Source organism: Dysidea avara, chromosome 12, assembly GCF_963678975.1.
Source record: "Dysidea avara chromosome 12, odDysAvar1.4, whole genome shotgun sequence".
Taxonomy (NCBI): domain Eukaryota; kingdom Metazoa; phylum Porifera; class Demospongiae; order Dictyoceratida; family Dysideidae; genus Dysidea; species Dysidea avara.
Window position 1 is genome coordinate 9,910,602 of NC_089283.1, and position 19,873 is coordinate 9,930,474.

Consider the following 19,873-nt stretch of genomic DNA (forward strand, 5'->3'; position numbering starts at 1 on the left):
AGTAACTATCATACCGTATGATATAGCAAATATCAATTCTCCCTGCATACACAGTTTATACATACCAGTACCATATCCCATATGAATGGGGCTATTAATTTTGTGTAGCTATTCCATTTAGCTGGAAATTGGCATGTAGCTGAGCCAACAATTGCTAGTGTTTTGTTGTTGGACTCATGACTAACATAAAGATACACAGAAAGGGGGTGCGTTTGTAATAGTATTGCAAAAGCTGTATGCAATCAGCTGCATGTCATGACTTAAGAATAAGTTGCCATACATAGCTACAAAGACATACACTATGAGTAGCTATCATATAACAAGAAACATTTTGGCACCCACAAGTACCTAGACTGTCGTTCACAGTTGGTCCCCTCAATGGAGACAAAGTGATCCATTTTTTTGTTGACACAGACATATCAGTATTTTGTTTTTTAGGTGTTTGGTCATTTGTCTCTCACTTAACTATTCCATCTGATTTTTTTGCCCCACCATTCATGTAATCTTGTATCTGTAAAGCAATGAAAATAGAATTAAAATTCTCCACTAAGGGTACTGATTGTTGATCTCATTGTTATTATTATGATGTTCACCATTATATTATTCTGTCATCTCAATATTTCAGATATCATGGGGTAATAACTAACTTACTTACGTAGGCATGGACGAAAGGGGGTAAGATAAGATGGGTTAAATTCATATTAAATGACTACGAATCATCTTAAAACACTTGACTTGACCAGCTACAATTGCTACCACTATCATATTTAGAACTCAATGACTTAATGTTTCTAGTAAAGTGCCTTAAACAGCCATCTGATCATTTTAACATCAATCAGCATAATCTATAAAATTTGCTACAAGCTCTACAAGATCAAGTTTCTAGTTGCAGTAATTTTCAAGGTTCAAATTTATTGGGTGTTCAATTAATCACTCTTGTAATGTTGTTGGGACAAACATATAAACTCCATGCAACTGTTAGATGATGCATTTCAGATGGTCTCACTGTATTTATTATTTTGTAATTTGCACTTTCATGGCTCTTTTAGGATGGTAGCTATCATATATATCCTGCTATGTTTATTAGAACGGTTGCTTTTCCTACATGTTATGGTGGTTTGAATAGTGTTGCGGGATCCTGTGTAGCAGTGAATACTGCTTATGAGTCCAGTTTCCTCTATGTTTACTGGCAAGGTGAAGCATTGAAACTGTATACACTATACCACTTAATGATATGTGCATTTGATGGTGCATTATCTTGTTGACGTTCTTTACACTTTGCTAGGCAGGAAAGGGATGTTTATCTAGATCTGTTTATCTGATTTGTGGGAAGGGGAAAACCAGAAGTGACTGGTCACTTTCACTATGCAGCAGTCATATGGCTTACATAATTTCAACAAATTGTGCAATATAATCTACCTTATGCGCTATATGTACATAGAAAAGCTAATCACAGTATTGTGCATCCAATAAATACTAAATGGAGACGCTATGTTACACTTAAAACATTTTATTTAAAGTGTGCTGTGCAATAAATAGGATTGAACACAAAGTTGTGTAACAATAAGTTGTCACAAACAAGATACTATCATTGTCAATGAATACATTATGATAACTGATGGTTCATATAAGTGTACACAAAAATCTAAATATTATCCCCTTTAAATGTAGTAACTGGTGATGAAAGTGTGTGGTAGCAAACATGCACCATGTTTTCCATCACACGTTTCCGTCATGTGACAAGCAGCATATGACCTGATCAGTGGCACCACTTCTCCACTTGTTGCATCATGTGGACCACAGCAAGTATAAAAGTGTGTACAGTGAAGCAGACTAGTATCTTTAATTTAAGATATCTACCTGGAACAGTGAGGAAGAAATGAGATTCGCTCAGATGCTAATGTTGCTGGTGATTCTGGCTTGCTCTAATGCTTTGCCAGTGGCTATAGATCTCCAACCAATGTGTGTCAAGATTGACGAATGCTCTTGCAATTTAGTTAATGTCGAACAACCTGGGTTGATTGATCTCCATGGATTAGTTAGTGGGCAAGGACCAGAATTTGAAACTACAGGGAAGTCTGAGCAAACTGGACTAGAATACAACTTTTATTACAACCCATGCTTGAATTTCTCTGATCATGAATGTCCACAGACTGGTTTGTGTCAGACAGGTGATGGTGTGGAGGCATATGATCTTGGAAATCTTGACACTGTTGAGTTTAAGGTTGTGGACAATTTTGTGGTTGCAGTTTACAAGTCTAGATTCACTGACAAGTATGGCCAGAACAGATCATCAGAAGTTGAACTGGTATGTGATGAAGATGAAGTGATAGGAAAATTTGAGTATATCAGAGAGCCCATTGAGCGCAATTACAAATTTAAACTCTACACCCAATGTGCCTGTCCTGGGAAATGTGTATCTGCAGAAACTGAATGTGTAGCTAAAGATTTGTGTAGCTGTGAAATGTCCGATGGAAGTGGTACAATTAACCTTCATTCTCTTGACAATCCAACAAATCCCATGAGTGATGGACCAAATCCAGAACAAACATTTTTCTACAACCCATGCTCATCAATTACAAATCCTTTCTGTGATGCACACTCGGTGTGTAAGAAACAAGGAGATACTATTTCAGGCTTAGGTAGAACTGATACTGCTAAATTCACAATGAATAACAATATGCTTAGCATTCAATATCTTGCAAACTTTGAAACCGGCATCTCAACTAGCAACTGTCAATCTGATTTGCGATGAAAGCCAAAGAGAAGAGCCATTCTTTAGAGTAAATGATGACAAAGAGACATTCGATCTTTACAGCGTGTGTGCCTGTCCTGATGGATGCAGTACTCCACCCACTCCTCAAACTTGTGAACAAACTGACTCATGTACTTGTAAGAGTACTAGTGATGGTGCAGTGATAAACCTTCATTATCTAGACAACCCACATGCACCACTGACTACTGTGGACAGTGAAGGCTATACTTACTACTACAATCCTTGCAGTGGAATAAAGCTAGAGAATCCCATTGGAAAATGCAATGGAGTTGCTGCCTGTCAAGAAGATCCATTCCATGATACTTACTATAACATTGGAAATACCGGTCCTAAAATAGACTACAACATTACCTCAAAATCTTTTACATTTCATTACACTGGGGGTGAAGGGGGCCGCTCTTTTGATGTTAAAATGATATGTGATCCTGACTCTGATGACCCAATACTTGCAGCACATGGTGATATACCTAAAGGTGTGATTACCTATCCTCTTACACTTACTACCAAGTATGTGTGTGCTAAACAAGTGCTTGAATAACTGTTGACTAGCTAGTACAAGCTATTAATCATTACTCACTGTAGTGTTTGAAGTTCACACATATGCACACAAGGGATAGTACTACATATTACATAACTTGTACCAATTTTCTGTATTGCTATATAGCACTGTAATTTTCCTTTACTTTTTACAAATTTTCAGTTTTGATTAGTTCATCATTAATTCAGCCAAGGGAAGTACTGTTGATTAGACTTCAATATCTGTAAATTCATACAGTAGTACATACTGTGACATATTTGTTACTTACAATAGTCTTAGAGGAGAAAATGTACCAATATACTTGCAGGAGGTCTACAAGCAGGAAAGGGGAGTTGCACCCAGGTAGTAGAGTAGTATAACCACAGATTATCGGGCTATGACTATAATCCATGCCAAATCAGCCAAGCTGTAATAAAGCATGAAAACAACTAGTGTTAAAAGGTGGCGGCCAAGAAATGGTTGGAATCAATGTTAATAATAACAACATCATATACATACCAACATTAGCATGGTGCCTGTCCAGTGAGTTCTTAAAGCTGATTATGACTGCGGTAATGAATTCCAATCATTAATAAATATATATATTTAAATTGACAATTTGTATGTGATTTGAAGAGTTTTTTGCTGCATCTTGTGCATGTGTAGTAGATAGCATTGTAGACATTGTAGACAAAAAGTTCATTTTACATTATTATAGAGGTCCTTGCATGAATCATTGACCATAGATTTCCTCTGAGTCTGTGATAACAATTTAATGAAAACTTTTAAATGGGACAATACAATAGTTTGCATATCATACTAGTCATGGAATGGTGGTCTCCACTTCTGTTCAAAATACAATGACGGCAAACACATGCATTCACAGTGACAAATATAGATAGTTTTGGTCAATACCATATCTGATGTGTTAACTATATATCATAGCAGACAATCCTATATACCACTATATTATATCAACAGTACAAATGCAGTTTCATTTACCTATAACATGTATTATAGCAATATTAAACATGCAGCAACACTTTAGCTATTTCATAAAAATGATCAAAATAATTATTCCAATAGAGCAGTCAAGTAACTACTCTAATAGCAGCTTGCTGAACAATTTTGCCTTATAGCTAGCCAATTCATTTCACAATATTAAAGATTGGATTTACTGTGATTGAGAACTAAAAATTCCTAAACTGCAACCTCAAAGCATCTAAAATTTCAAACTTTTCTGTTTTCTAGATTCCTCTTCTCCATAGTTCTATGCAGTCAAATTATCTTTTTAAATTTTAAAAGCCTGATTCACACATATACACACACATGCATGCATACAGGTTTTCACTGTATAGCTATTTATGAGAAGATCTCACGAGTAACACTCTACAAAGCTCAATTATATAGTGACAATGCTAAATGTAGCTATAAATGTGATCTGAAGACTACTTTTTTTCATATAAAATGTTCAGGATACAAATTATGATTAACAGCTAGGTAGCACTCTAAACAAATCAAAGTTACAAAGGAAAGTATAACCAGAAATATAACCAAACAAGTCATTACTTACCAACTAGGGTGACAATGAGTTGAGAAATGTTATTGGAGATATCACACAACGCAATTATTTTCAACAAGGCGATTACCCTTGCAACTACTTTCTATAACCCTCATCTCGTCTCCAACTTAATTAAACATCCCAGGACTACTTTTACCAGCTCTAGGATACTGATCATCTGATACAACTGTGATAGCATTGTGAAACTTGCATATTTTTCATGAGTACAAAAAGAATGCGTTTTGTTTGTCTGTTTCATCCTTTAATGTTTGAAGTCTCCTATTTGTGGCAGCTATGTACATGCATGCATACATGTAGTATGCATGTACTTCTACAAACACACAGAGGTATATAAGTATATAATTTGTTGCTTCAAGTAATTAAACTACATATAATCTCAGTGGCGGATCTAGATGGGTTTCTGGGGTTTCGACAGAAACCCCTTTTTTAATTTACCTCAGTTGCAGTCTGAAAGCATAAACATTGTTGTACTAACAATTTGTCATATTAAACAACTATAGCTATACTGTGCACTGTATTTCAGTAGCATGCATGCAGCTATACACTTAACTACACTTCACTTTTCATCTCCTACTGCATTAAAAACGATTGAGATACTCTAATAGAGCAGTCAAGTAACTACTCTAATAGAGCAATCAAAGCTACAGCTTACAGTCACCATCTTTACCCTACAGTTATAGCTATAGTATTTACAGTTTAAAGCATTGGATTTATTGTATTTGCTAACTAAAAGTAGCCTAAAATCTAATTTCAGAGCTTCTAAAATCTCAAAATTTTCTGGAGAAATGTCATCACATGCCTTATTCAGCTATACCAACTATCAGAAACTCCCTTTTAAAAATCCTAGATCCACCACTGAATTTGTTGGAATAATGAGTGCACAGAAGTAATTGGCTAATTGTGATTACTTTAGAGGGATACTGCTAAGGCAGCATAAGTTTGCAATGGAAATTATTCCGCCCCCTCCCAGACATATAATATTATATGGTTGCCAAATAGCTCTATAGTTGATTCATGTCATTGTCATCCTGTAACTATGCTATATACATGTCAAGTTATAATGTGCCTAACAGTTAAAAATTATACATTAATATAGCAAATATTAATACGTAGATGAATTTCATAATAAAGTAAACCGTTGCCCCTAGCAACCTGAATTTTACAGTATTTTGTAAGTGTGAATATCAAAAGTAACGTCTCTAATTTTTAAAAGGATAGTATATATAGGTCATGAGATATGACATTTTAAAGTTTAAAGTTTCCCATACTTTATCTATGGGAGGGGGTAATAGTTGCCCCTTCTGGGCAATCCCATGGATAATGTATGGGAAAACCACAAATTTCAAAATGTCATATCTCATGATCCATATACTCTATCGTTTTAAAATTTAATTGTGAGATTCACACCTACAATAATGTTAAATTGAGAAAAGACATTAATTGAATTTAGTTGTTTTCTCACACATTATTTATGTGATTGCCCAGAAGGGGCAACTGTTGCCCCCTCTCATAGACAATGTATGGAAAACTGACAAACTTTAAAATGTTATATGTCATGACCTATATATGCTATCCTTTTAAAATTTGGATGTGTTACTATAGACATTTACCCCTACAAATATTGTAAAATTCAGGTTGCTAGGGGCAACTTTTGTTATTATGAAATTCATCCATTCCCCTTGCATGCACTGTTTCTGCATACCAATACCATATCCCATGCATATGTATGGGGCTATTAATTTTGTAGAGCTATTCTATTTAGCTGGAACTTGGCATGTAGCTGAGCCAACAATTGCAATAGTGCTGGACTCATGACTAACATAACAATACACAGAAAGGGACTGTGTTTATAATACTATTGCAAAAGCTGTACACGATCAGCTGCATGTTATGACTTAAGAAATAAGTTGCCATACGTAGCTACAAAGACATACACTATGAGTGGCTATCGTATAACAAGGAACATTTTGGCACCCACAATTACCTAGACTGTCTTTCACAGTTGGTCCCCTCAAGGGAGACAAAGTGATCCATTTTTTGTTGACACACATTTAGAATCACCTTTGGATTTAATGTGACAGGCTAAGTGTACCAGATATTTTGTTATATATAACATCATAATTTGATAATTACATGTACAATATAATTAGCTACAAGGGGTCAGGGGAGTCTAGTCTAATTCTGCTCCATTTAAAGTCTATAGTATTCATATGTTAGCATTAGCCAAGCCAGCAATTGCTTCATTGTTGGACTCATGTTTAATGTATTTTATTTATTTATCATTGCTTGACAACACCAGATGCAAGATTACAGAATTAAAATGGTTGTACAACAATAGTGTGGTGGTGTTGAGAGTCAGATGGCAACATGTGCCAACTGCCCAAACTATAAAAGTATGGATTAGCTAAGCCACACTATACATAATTATAGTTGGAGCTTATACTACATGGCTATGCCCAATCAGCCAGAGCTTTTAATAGCTATCAAGAAATACATGTAGCTTAACCGGGAACATTCAAAATGCCAATTTCAGCAGTCACAATTGCCCTCCATATGTTTGTGATTGCAACAATTATAATTACAAACAGAAATAATTTTTTAACAGAAGGTATTTGATACTGTGCCACATAAATGTCTATTGTACAAATTGGAATGGTAAAGGCATTCAAGGAAATATTAAAAACTGGATCTCCTCATTTTTGAATGGCAGAACACAGTGTGTTGTTTTAGATTGTTTTGCAGATAGAGAACAGAGTTGGGCTGAGGACTGTGCCCTGGGGAACACCTGACAGGACTAGACATCTGGGAGAGTAAACACCATCTACCGGAAACTATAATGCTAGACTATTTGCTGATGATTGTATGCTGTATAAGGATATATGCACAGCTGTCGATGCAAATAAACTACAGGCTTGTGTGCCCTACAAGATTGGTAGCAAAAGTGGTTGATGAAATTGAATGCATCTAAATGTTTTGTTATGAGTGTCTTGCACCCTAGAAGAACCATACAGAATACATAGCCATCTCTGATCTCCTGTTAAACATTCATGATTACAAATATTTGGGCATAGCGATCCTAAAATGGCATAAAAATATCCAATCTATTACCTGTAAAAGCCAACCAGACACTAGCTTTGTTAAAGCGTAATCTAAAAGCATCGCAGCTAAGAGAAAGAGTGTTCACCTTACATTTGGTACAACCTAAACTTGAGTATGTCACCACAGTCTGGAGTCCACACCTAATAAATAATAAGAATATGTTGGAGAAAGTACAGAGACGTGCTGCTAGATATGTAAAAGGAGAGTATACATATAGTGCTACAGAGATACTTGTCCTGTATTTGTCTACTACGCTAAAATCTGTGCACTTGTCCTATATTTGTCAATTATGCTAAATCTGTGTATTTAAGTAATTACGAGTGTTAAATTTGTATGTGTCCCGCTTTAATTGTATTTATGTGTAGTGTGGTTATTATTATTTTAGAACTATAGTAATGTACTTTTTAGTTCTGTGTTTTGTATTTGTTTGTGCTTTGTTCTCTGTGTTGTTGTATGTATTCAGTTGCTCTGGTAAGGAAGAACAGCTTATGCCGATTACCTTGAGGATAAACAATAAATGAATCAAATTGAGATGCTAAATGAGTGAATCACTTTAATCACATTTAGTTTGATCATGCTCTATAACATCAGGGGCGTATAGGGAGGGGGTGGGATTTCCAAGGGCTTCAGGAACCCCCCCTGTAAAATTTAAATTGTTTACAGCAGGACCCTAACACAATATTTAGTGTGGTAGGACAAAATTAGTGAGTAATAGTGTGCGGCACAGCACAATTTATAAAGCTTGCATTCATCTCTCAGGGAAGGATTTACAGAGGTAAACATGAGCCCTCTTGAAAACTTGTTAAATAAATTGATATACTCCAATAGAACAGTCACATATACTCTAATAGAACATGCATGTAAATATCGACTACATTTTAAGGATCTTCATTAGTGGAGTTTTTCAGAAATGCAAAACTGAGCATGCCCTTATACTGCTGTGCAGTGTTTAAAGATATAAGTACACAGAACTCCAGTAATTTATCACTTGGGCGCACAAAATAAATCCATACTATGTAGTTATAATGTTTTGATTGTAAGTCATTCCATTTGTATCAGTGCATGGATTCATGGTTACAATCCTATACCAGTGGGATAACTATCACTTGGGCCACTCCAAGAAAATTCATTGTTTCCCACATGCAAATTCTCTTCCGCATGGTTTTATCCATTATGCTGTAAACTAAACATTTTATTCATTATTTATCACGTGAATGTGTAGCAGTTGTACACAGGCACTACTTCTAGCAATAAGTTTATTCAGAGCCATAACCCATATACTGTGTTTCATGCCCTTATAGTTTAGTTCTAATAGCTGTTGTGTGGGTCATGGATTTAAAATTGGCAGCATAGTTATAATGAATAATGAACCGCCCAACTGCATGCAGTTTTTGAGATCAATGAAATGGGAAACAATGAATTTTCTTGGAGTTGCCTTACAGATGTCTAATTTATTATGTGTCTCTATGTGTCATGCTGTCTGTTTCCACTAGGTAGCTTTATCTAATACTATAGCTTCATCCCATGGGGTACTAATATGCATTAAAATTAATGTACTAGCTATTTTTTGCATTAAATAGCAATTTGCTGAGTTTTGATTCATTAAAATATTGAATGTCTCTCAGCGGCTGGAGGCTGTGCCCCCAACCCTTGCTTCTGGTAACTCAATACTGCTGTTGGAACCCCCCTTTACAATATCCTGGCCACACTCCTGAACATCCTAAGACAGAACACTTATCTACCATCAGAATATATTCCAGAGTTTCACTCCCAGACATCACAATATCAACTGCAAACCAGATAAAGCCACATGTTGATTTGATTTATCAAGACACACGGTAGTGTGTCGTGCGGCCCAAGAAGCCGGCGCGCAACACCCGTGAGTATATTGACAGGAAGAAAGAAAACGCAATTTTCGCACCTCCGTAGCTCTGTGCTACCATGATGAAACAAGGCGAATTTTGCTGTGGACACGCCCTCCAACTTCAGCACTCCACATTCCAAATTTGAGCGAAATCGCTTCAAGCGTTCCCGAGATATGCGACTTCAAAAATTGGCTTAGTTTCTTCGTTTTTTTCTTCTTACTTTTCTTCCTCTTGTCGCACACTTACAAAAACTGCTATAAAACGCGAACGCCATATTCGATTGCCTTGAAATTTGGCACACAGAAGGGGGGTATAAAAGCGCATCTCGCTACCAAGTTTGGCTGGAATACGATAAACAGGCAAAGAGTTATGAGCGACTATTCACGAACAATAACACCAATATGTTGTCACGCCTACAGGGTAAACCGCGTATGGGAAGAAGCTGAAAATCTGTGGGTGAATAGGTTAACTATTGAACCTCAAACCTGTTGTGGTTTGAAAGAAATCGAGCTAAAAACCAGGAAGATACAACGAAAAAACCAATAGTGTGTAACAATTATGCAATCGAGATTAGCTAATAAAAACGACTACTTGTCACGCCTACCAGAAAAACCGCTTGGGGTAATGCTTTGAAAATCACAGTACAGATGAAGTAATCATCTTAGAAAGGCTCTTCAATGGTGTAGAAGAATCAGACTTAAAGCCACGGAGTTATAATACGAAATCCAACTTGGTGTAGCAAGTGCAAGATCGAGATACTCTAATAGAGCAGTCACCCTAATAGAGCAGTCACCCTGAAGAGAATTCAAGAGATCAGCTAGAAACAAGTAACCAGTATAGAGATCAGCTAGAAACAAGGCACCCTGTAGAGAGATCAGCTACAAACAATCCACCCTGTAGAGAGATCAGCGAGAAGAAGTTACCTTGTAGAGAGTTCAGCCACAAAGAAACAATCATCTAGAGAGTTCAGCTGCAAACAAATCACCTGTAGAGAGTTCAGCTACAAACAAATCTCCCTGTAGAGAGATCAACTAGAAGAAGTTTCCTCAGCTACAAACAAATCACCCTGTAGAAAGATCAGCTAGAAGAAGTTACCTTGTAGAGAGTTCAACTACAAAGAAACCATCATGTAGAGAGATCAGCTAGAAGAAGTTACTTTGTAGAGAGTTCAGCATCTTCCTGTAGAGAGATCAACTGGAAGAAGTTACCTTGTAGAGAGTTCAGCTACAAAGAAACCATCATGTAGAGAGATCAGCTAGAAGAAGTTACTTTGTAGAGAGTTCAGCATCTTCCTGTAGAGAGATCAACTGGAAGAAGTTACCTTGTAGAGAGTTCAGCTACAAAGAAGCCATCATGTAGAGAGATCAGCTAGAAGAAGTTTCCTCAGCTACAAACAAATCACCCTGTAGAAAGATCAGCTAGAAGAAGTTACCTTGTGGAGAGTTCAGCTACAAACAAATCTCCCTGTAGAGAGATCAACTGGAAGAAGTTACCTGGTAGAGAGTTCAGCTACAAAGAAACCATCATGTAGAGAGATCAGCTGCAAACAAATCACCTGTAGAGAGTTCAGCTACAAACTAGTGACCTTGTAGAGACATCAGCTAGTAGAAGTTACCTTGTAGAGAGTTCAGCTACAAACAATTCACCCTGTAGAAAGATCAGCTAGAAGAAGTTACCTTGTAGAGAGTTCAGTTACAAAGAAACCACCATGTAGTGAATTCAGCTACAAACTAGTGACCCTGTAGAGACATCAGCTAGAAGAAGTTACCTTGTAGAAAATTCAGCTACAAAGAAACCATTCTGTAAAGAGCTCAGCTGCAAACAAATCACCTATACAGAATTCAGCTACAAACAAATCACCCTGTAGAGAGATCAGCCAGAAGAAGTTACCTTGTAGATAGTTTAGCTACAAACAAATCACCCTGTAGACAGATCAGCTAGAAGAAGTTACCTTGTAGATAGTTCAGCTACAAACAAATCACCCTGCAGAAAGATCAGCTAGAAGAAGTTACCTTGTAGGGAGTTCAACTACAGAAAGAGATAGTTCAGCTAGAAGAAATCACCTTGTAGAGTTCAGCTACAAAGAAACCACCATGTAGAGAGTTCAGCTACAAACAAATCACCCTGTAGAGAGATCAGCTAGAAGAAGTTACCTTGTAGAGAGTTCAGCTACAAAGAAACCATCATATAGAGAGTTCAGCTGCAAACTAATCACCTGTAGAGAGTTCAGCTACAAACAAATCGCCTTGTAGAGAGATCAGCTAGAAGAAGTTACCTTGTAGAGAGTTCAGCCACAAAGAAACCATCACGTAGAGAGTTCAGCTGCAAACAAATCACCTGTAGAGAGTTCAGCTACAAACAAATCTCCCTGTAGAGAGATCAGCTAGAAGAAGTTTCCTCAGCTACAAACAAATCACCCTGTAGAAAGATCAGCTAGAAGAAGTTACCTTGTAGAGAGTTCAGCTACAAAGAAACCATTCTGTAAAGAGCTCAGCTGCAAACAAATCACTTGTACAGAATTCAACTACAAACAAATCACCCTGTAGAGAGATCAGCTAGAAGAAGTTACCTTGTAGATCGTTCAGCTACAAACAATTCACCCTGTAGAGAGAGCAGTTAGAAGAAGTCACCTTGTAAAGTGTTCAGTTACAAAGAAACCACCATGGATAGTTCTGTAATAAATATATGTATTATATTATAATTTGTACATTTACTGATAAAATCAGAAATATTTAAAGTATTTAAAATCTGCTTCATCTTTTCTTCTTCCTGTGGTAAATAAAAAAAGATAGGTTAAAAAAGTCCCAAAGCCAGCCATAGGCCAGCTTTGGGGTATACAAATACAAAAAAAAGTGAAATCTAATTCAAAACAGCCAAGCTGTAAAAAAACAGTGCGGTCCTCAAAAAGGCTATGGTGAAAAAAAATGTGAAATCCAAGGTGGCGGCCAAGAAATGGCTGTGATGGTAGGTTAATGGTAAAAATTTTAATAACGACAATTCAGATAAATTTGTGCCATAACGACAATTCAGGTGAATTTTGTGCCAAGACCTGAATTGTCGTTATTAAAATTTTTACCATCAACCTACCATCACAGCCATTTCTTGGCCGCCACCTTGGATTTCACATCTTTTTTCACCATAGCCTTTTTGAGGGCCGCACACTTTTTTACAGCTTGGCTGTTTTGGATTAGATTATTATTACCAAGAGGATAATAATAAATCAAATCAATATAGGATTTCATAGCTACATCTGTGTATGATCTTCATTTTTGAAATAAAAAATGCTTTGCAAAACAGACGAAGTAGTCCTTTTTTTTTTTTTTTTTTTTTTTTTTTTTTTTTTTTTTAACCATCAGAATAATGATGAAATGACAAAATTACATACAGAGCCTCGGACACATGCGACTACAAAGATAAGATCCGCGTAGGCATTTTTGTAAGTACTTAACCTCCTATGAGTTTGTTTGCAAATAAATCATTACGTTAAGTCTAAACGCATGCGCACTAGAGTCATCAAAATGAAGGCGTTGCTGGTTTTTGCGTGTATCCTTCAATTGAGCTTAACGCTCGATAATGGACTGGGTAGAACACCCCAGATGGGATGGAACTCCTGGAATCATTTCCACTGCTCAATTAACGCCCAACTTGTTATGGAGACGGCAGATGCGATGGTGAGTCAACTCAAATCACGTGACTATGAACATTACTTCTGCGTATATTGCAGGCCAGCAATGGACTTAAGGCAGCTGGTTATCAATATGTCAACATTGATGATTGTTGGCAAGTGGCACGTTTCCCTAACAAAACCATCCAACCTGACCCTAAGAATTTCCCAGATATGAAACAATTAATAGATCACGTGCACAGCCAAGGCTTGAAGTTCGGCTTGTATAGTGACGCGGGCTACTATACGTGTGCACATAGGCCAGCATCTTTGGGATATGAAGATATTGATGCTGCAACGTATGCTGGTTGGAGTGTGGACTATCTGAAATATGATAATTGTAACACTGACAATACCAAACCAGAAGTGCGCTACCCGGTTATGAGAGATGCATTAAATAAAACTGGTAGACCGATATTTTTCTCCCTGTGTGAATGGGGTCAAGATGATCCAGCTACGTGGGCACCAAAAGTTGGAAACAGTTGGCGAACAACTGGAGATATTGGAGACAATTGGAATAGCATGTACAGTAGGGCTACAAGCAATGACAAGTGGTGGAAGTATGCTGGTCCTGGAGGTTGGAATGACCCGGACATGTTGGAGGTTGGTAATGGAGGAATGAGCCATAATGAGTATGTTGTCCACTTCAGTCTTTGGTGCCTTATGAAAGCTCCTCTGTTGATTGGTTGTGACATTCGTAACATGTCCAAAGATACATTAGATATCCTGACCAACAGTGAAGTGATTGCTGTGAATCAAGATCCTTTGGGAGTACAGGGACACAGAGTGAATATGACCTCTGATGGAGCTGAAGTGTGGGCAGGACCACTATCAGATAAATCAGTTGCAGTGATACTGTTGAACAGTGGTAGTAAGACTCAAAACGTAACTGCTCATTTTTCTGATATTGAAATGTCAGGCACAGCATCAGTTAGGGACCTATGGGCTCACGCAGATCAAGGAACAGCTACTGACAGTATCACCAAATCTGTGGATAGTCATTCAGCTGTTATGCTAGTTCTTAAACCACAATAGGTATTGAAACTGCTGTGGAACTACTTGCTCTGTTTAGTGCTGTTCTTTATGCTTTTGGACCGCTGAAATTATTTTTGTGTTGGCCATGTAGACAAAGTTGTTGAGTGTTATGTATAAAAATAAATTTAAGATAATCATGTTATCCAACAGGGGTAGATTTAAAGAGGGCCCTCCAAAATTTTTAACACGAATGTCAGTTGTGTTGTATATAAATGTCATGAATATTACAGTGATATTTTATTTGCCTTTCTATACAGAAATTGTTGAGAATCATTATGCAATGTGATTGCTGTTGTTCTAACGGTGAGCCCTGCATCGTACTGATTATACCAAAATTAGGTGCGATATGCATTATAGCTGTGTGCATAGTGTGTATGGGACCACTAGTCTTTGTCGCAGTGATCAGTTGTTGAACAGTGATAACAACCTCAAATGACACCTTTAAATTGTGGACAACTTCATGCCTGAATTGAAGACATCTATATAGTTTGTGGAAAATAATAGCCAAACAGTGTCTTCTTAACTATGAGGTTCTACTGTAGCAGTGTTGCTATGCTGTTACCTAACATTATGTAACAACCAGGAACCACCAAGAATTTATTCATCATATGTGTCATGTGACTCATATCACATTACAAGGTCACATGAGGCCTGTGTGACCAAAGAATGCATAATAATTTACAGTAGCTAATAGGAAAACATATATAACACATCATGCTATTAATTCAGCTGCTATATAGGTTTAATTTGACTTTAGCGCTGAACAATCCTCTTGCTATGGCTAGATAGCTATTTTGATGACTTTTATATGAATGTCAATTGAAGATGACAACTAAAATCATAAAAATCTAACATCTAAAACTATAACCATTATAAATGCAGTCTAAAATTATAAGATGGTAACTTAAAACTTTAAACTATTTTCCACTTCAGTACAGGTACAACTAAAACTAAGTCAAATGTACAAGTCACTATGCAAAATCACATTGCATGAAATCAATTAGTCGATTAGTTGATTGGTTATAGGGAGCCATACTAAATTGGTCCTGGTCACAGCCCCAGCTGCCCCCTTCCCTCCATTTCCACCACTTGCATACATAAAAATTATTGCTGTGAAAATCAGTTTTAAGGTCTTCAGGAGTACAGGGATACTGAGTGAATATCAAGTAACAGGCCAACTTTGCAAAGCTACGATCAAATGATATAATAGCGTAGTGCAGTGTTGGGAACTGGAATCTCTCTTGAACACCTATAGATTTGTATGCAATCCTGCATGCCTTAATTCCAGTTGAGCACAGTATAAGGGTTACATACAAGGCATAACCTTTACAGATAGTACTTTACTATATGGTCACAGTAGCAGTGTTATTATGCCGTTAGTCTGTCATCACCATCATTATGCAATACATGTGTCATGTGCAGGGACTTACTATTGTTTCCTTGAGCAAGAAACTTTACCCCCATTGCTCCAGCCATCCAGCTGAACCAGAAACATATTGTGTAATTCAGGGTACAGCTGAAGAACAGCCTTGGCTGATGCTGTCATCCCTGTAGAAATAAATATTATTGTAAAAAAAAAGAAGAAGAAAAGTGACTCATATCACATCACAATTAAGGCTAAAGACACATGGAGGCCTTGTGATCATAACACAGGCATGCCATAGTAATTTTAGTAGGAAACGGAAGAGTTAAGTCAAAAATAACACATCAAGGTAGGTTTGACTGTCACTCATTAGCAGTGCAACCGGCAAATATAGCTATATAGCGTTATTATACTGAGTACCAAGAGTTAATATACTACTCAAGCCTTTGTATTGTAAATGTCCATGATTGCTGATGACTTATAACCTCCTTAAGGCTTCCTAGGTAAGTATCGCCTTCCAAAGATATAGTTACAGTACACTGTATACTAGCCTACTCACACGTGGATTGTAAACTTGCTGTTTTCACGCATGCGCAATCGGTAAGTTAGTCTACTAAAATGAAGGCGTTGCTGCTTATTGCTTGTATCCTTCATTCAAGCTTATCGCTTGATAACGGACTAGGTAAAACACCCCAAATGGGATGGAATTCTTGGAACCATTTCCGTTGTTCAATAAACGACCAGCTTGTCATGGAAACGGCCGATGCAATGGTGAGTAGAGTTCTGTCACGTGACAACGTAAATCACCTCCGTTTATTACAGGCCAGTAACGGATTAAAGGCAGCTGGTTATCAGTATGTGAACATTGATGATTGTTGGCAAGTGGCACGTTTTCCCAACAAAACCATCCAACCTGACCCTAAGAACTTCCCTGATATGAAGCAATTAATAAGCTATGTGCACAATAAGGGCTTGAAGTTTGGACTGTACAGTGATGCTGGCACAAAAACATGTCAGAAGAGACCTGGATCATTAGGATATGAGGATATTGACGCTGAAACATATGCTAGTTGGGGTGTGGACTATCTGAAATATGACAATTGCAATAACGATGGCACCAAACCAGAAGTACGCTACCCGGTTATGCGAGATGCATTAAATAAAACTGGTCGACCAATATTTTATTCCTTGTGCGAATGGGGTCGAGATGATCCAGCTACATGGGCATCAAAAGTTGGAAACAGTTGGCGGACAACTTCAGATATCAGAGACAATTGGGACAGCATGTACAGCAAAGTTGTAGAGAATGACAAGTGGTGGAAGTATGCTGGTCCTGGAGGTTGGAATGACCCGGACATGTTGGAGGTTGGTAATGGAGGAATGAGCCATAACGAGTATGTTGTCCACTTCAGTCTTTGGTGTCTTATGAAAGCTCCTCTTTTGATTGGTTGTGACATTCATAACATGTCCAAAGATACATTAGATATCCTGACCAACAGTGAAGTGATTGCTGTGAATCAAGATCCTTTAGGAGTACAGGGACACAGAGTGAATATGACCTCTGATGGAGCTGAAGTGTGGGCAGGACCACTATCAGATAAATCAGTTGCAGTGATACTGTTGAACAGTGGTAGTAAGACTCAAAATGTGACTGCTCATTTTTCTGATATTGGAATGTCAGGCACAGCATCAGTTAGGGACCTGTGGGCCCATGCAGATCAAGGAATGGTAACCAATACTGTTACTAGACCCGTGGATAGCCACTCAGCTGTTATGTTACGTCTTAAGCCACAATAGACTTTGGAGCATTACAACTGCATGCTACTTGCTTTGTATACTTTAGATCTTGTAGTTTTGTCACTCTGATTGTATTTGTTGGCACTACATTTGATATACGTTGTGATAGGCAATCTGTCTTTGTTTAAACTGTATGTGGCATACATAGGACTATAATTGTATGTAGATATGATTATGCAAGCGTTTTCTATCCCCCACAAACACCTTAGCTGAAAAGATGTCCAAGAATCAACAAGTGCCTTCCAATGTAAATACAGCTCAGCTGTTGAAAGACTTTGTGAAAGTAAGGTAACTTGATATCTGGAGCAGCCAAGAATCAATGTTAATACAACTATGTATGTAACTATATTTTAATCCATGAAAGTATTTGGATGTGTATGACACGAGTACTCTAACACAACAATTGCCTACTCTAATAGAACATTCAATACTGTGATATTTATACTCCTTGCTTATATAGCTTTTGGCACTTGCATAAAAGTTTTTATCAATACAAGACATTTATTACAAGTAATACATTATACTAGTCACTAGTGCTAACATTCAATATTTTAATGTCAGCGGTTTAAGATGAAGCATAACAGCTGAGTGACTATCCACAGATTGGCTGATACTGCCAGTAGCTGTTCCTTGATCTTCATGGGCCCAACCGCATGATGCCGTGCATGACATTCCAATACCAGAAAAATGAACAGTCGCATTTTGAGTCTTACTACCCGGCACTGTTCAATGGTATCACTGCAACTGATTTATCTGATAGTGGTCCTGCCCACACTTCAGCTCCATCAGAGGTCATGTTCACTCTGTGTCCCTGTACTCCCAAAGGATCTTGATTCACAGCAATAACTTCACTGTTGGTAGTGCATCTTTATGAATGTCACAATCAATCAAAAGAGAAGCTTTAATAGCTGATTCCTCCACTACTAACCTCCAACATATATGAGAGATGCTCTTAATAAAACAGGTCGATTTATATTCTATTTTAATCCTAGTTTGAATGGGATAGAAATGATCTAGTTACTTGGGCACCAAGGGTTTGAAATAGTTGGAGAACAACTGGAGACATAAAGGATTTCTGGGGGCGAGGCCCAATAGTAGTGCTACCTTACTACTGCCATGATAAGCACAGTCATCATTCTTCAGATAATCCACACCGCAAGTAGCATATGTTGCAGCATCAATATACTCATATCCAGGTAGAGATGCTTACACGTTACATTTCCAGCACCACTATAACTTTAGGCCACGACTGTACATGTTATCTGCTAATTGTTTCAAATTATAGAGTCGTGTTGGATTGTTTTGCTAGAAAAATGTGCCACTTCAGCAATCACATACTGAAGCAGTGTAGTGATGTCATTTGGCAAGTCTTCCCACCAGTGTGAGGTGATGTGCCAAAATGATTTTTGGGTGTCTGATAGTATACAACATTCTGGTCATATACTGGTATGTCTACTTGACAACCGGGTATAGTAATGATGATTAGAACCAGGCACTATTGGTAGATCCAGGGAGGTGATATGTTCTGTAAATCTGTGTGATACATAAATCTGTTGCATAACACACAAGTAGCAGAGATAGAATTGACAGCCATGCAGTAATGCTTACAATGATAAGACACATGACCAAACTATTGCATAGAGGGAGCAATATGCACACCCCAGTTCTGGACTGAAGCTACAATTACACCTCAACCAGCTTGGAGACTTAAACAAAACTAATCTAGACCAATTTCTACTAGACTCTAGATGTAGTCATCATACAAATTAAAAGCTTAGCTATGGGTAAAGCAATGAAAATGAGTTTCTCACAGCATAAATCATTCATCATTATACACAGTGTAAGTATATCACAAAGAGCTAAAACCAGATAGTCAGAATCTTAAAAAGGAGAGGATTTGAATCACAATTTTTGGGTAAACTGTAAACATATTTTTGTATAGTTTACACTGAACAAAGAATATTATGTAGTGCAGCACTACTCTGTTAAAATTTGCACAAACAAGATTTAGCCACATTCTTGATTCTTATTTTGTTGAAATTAGCCAAAGGCAATGAGCCTCAAAGTTGATGATTGGAAACTTTTTATTGATAGCTGTGCAAAAAAATTTTCATACAAGAAATTTTTTGTTAACGAATAAATGAATTATGGTAGTCCTCTACGTATTCAAATAAA

The 19,873-nt window shown here is 37.3% G+C and overlaps 2 protein-coding genes and 1 long non-coding RNA gene across 3 annotated transcripts; 2 read left to right on the forward strand and 1 right to left on the reverse strand.

The window, feature by feature from the left end:
• Nucleotides 1-3,353: 3,353 nt before the first annotated feature.
• LOC136240580 (uncharacterized) lies at nt 3,354-4,226 on the reverse strand. The gene is made up of 3 exons (XR_010693894.1): nt 3,813-4,226; nt 3,583-3,720; nt 3,354-3,535 (listed from the first exon to the last, which is right to left on the reverse strand). It is a non-coding gene; the product is annotated as an uncharacterized lncRNA (long non-coding RNA).
• Nucleotides 4,227-13,317: 9,091 nt separating this feature from the next.
• Nucleotides 13,318-14,672, forward strand: LOC136240289 (uncharacterized). Its single transcript, XM_066031231.1, has 2 exons — nt 13,318-13,510; nt 13,564-14,672. The coding sequence occupies exons 1-2, from the start codon at nt 13,337-13,339 to the stop codon at nt 14,536-14,538; spliced, it is 1,149 nt and encodes a 382-aa protein (XP_065887303.1). The 5' UTR covers nt 13,318-13,336; the 3' UTR covers nt 14,539-14,672.
• A 1,833-nt stretch (nt 14,673-16,505) lies between these two features.
• On the forward strand, nt 16,506-18,109 carry LOC136240304 (uncharacterized). The gene is made up of 2 exons (XM_066031249.1): nt 16,506-16,672; nt 16,724-18,109. The coding sequence occupies exons 1-2, from the start codon at nt 16,520-16,522 to the stop codon at nt 17,696-17,698; spliced, it is 1,128 nt and encodes a 375-aa protein (XP_065887321.1). The 5' UTR covers nt 16,506-16,519; the 3' UTR covers nt 17,699-18,109.
• Nucleotides 18,110-19,873: the final 1,764 nt, after the last annotated feature.

Excerpts from the sequence above, each read along its gene's own strand:
- LOC136240289 (XM_066031231.1), top strand. The coding sequence starts at position 13,337 with ATGCGCACTAGAGTCATCAAAATGAAGGCGTTGCTGGTTTTTGCGTGT. Across the intron at positions 13,511-13,563 it reads TGGAGACGGCAGATGCGATG|GCCAGCAATGGACTTAAGGC; the intron begins GTGAGTCAACTC and ends CGTATATTGCAG.
- LOC136240304 (XM_066031249.1), top strand. The coding sequence starts at position 16,520 with ATGAAGGCGTTGCTGCTTATTGCTTGTATCCTTCATTCAAGCTTATCG. Across the intron at positions 16,673-16,723 it reads TGGAAACGGCCGATGCAATG|GCCAGTAACGGATTAAAGGC; the intron begins GTGAGTAGAGTT and ends CGTTTATTACAG.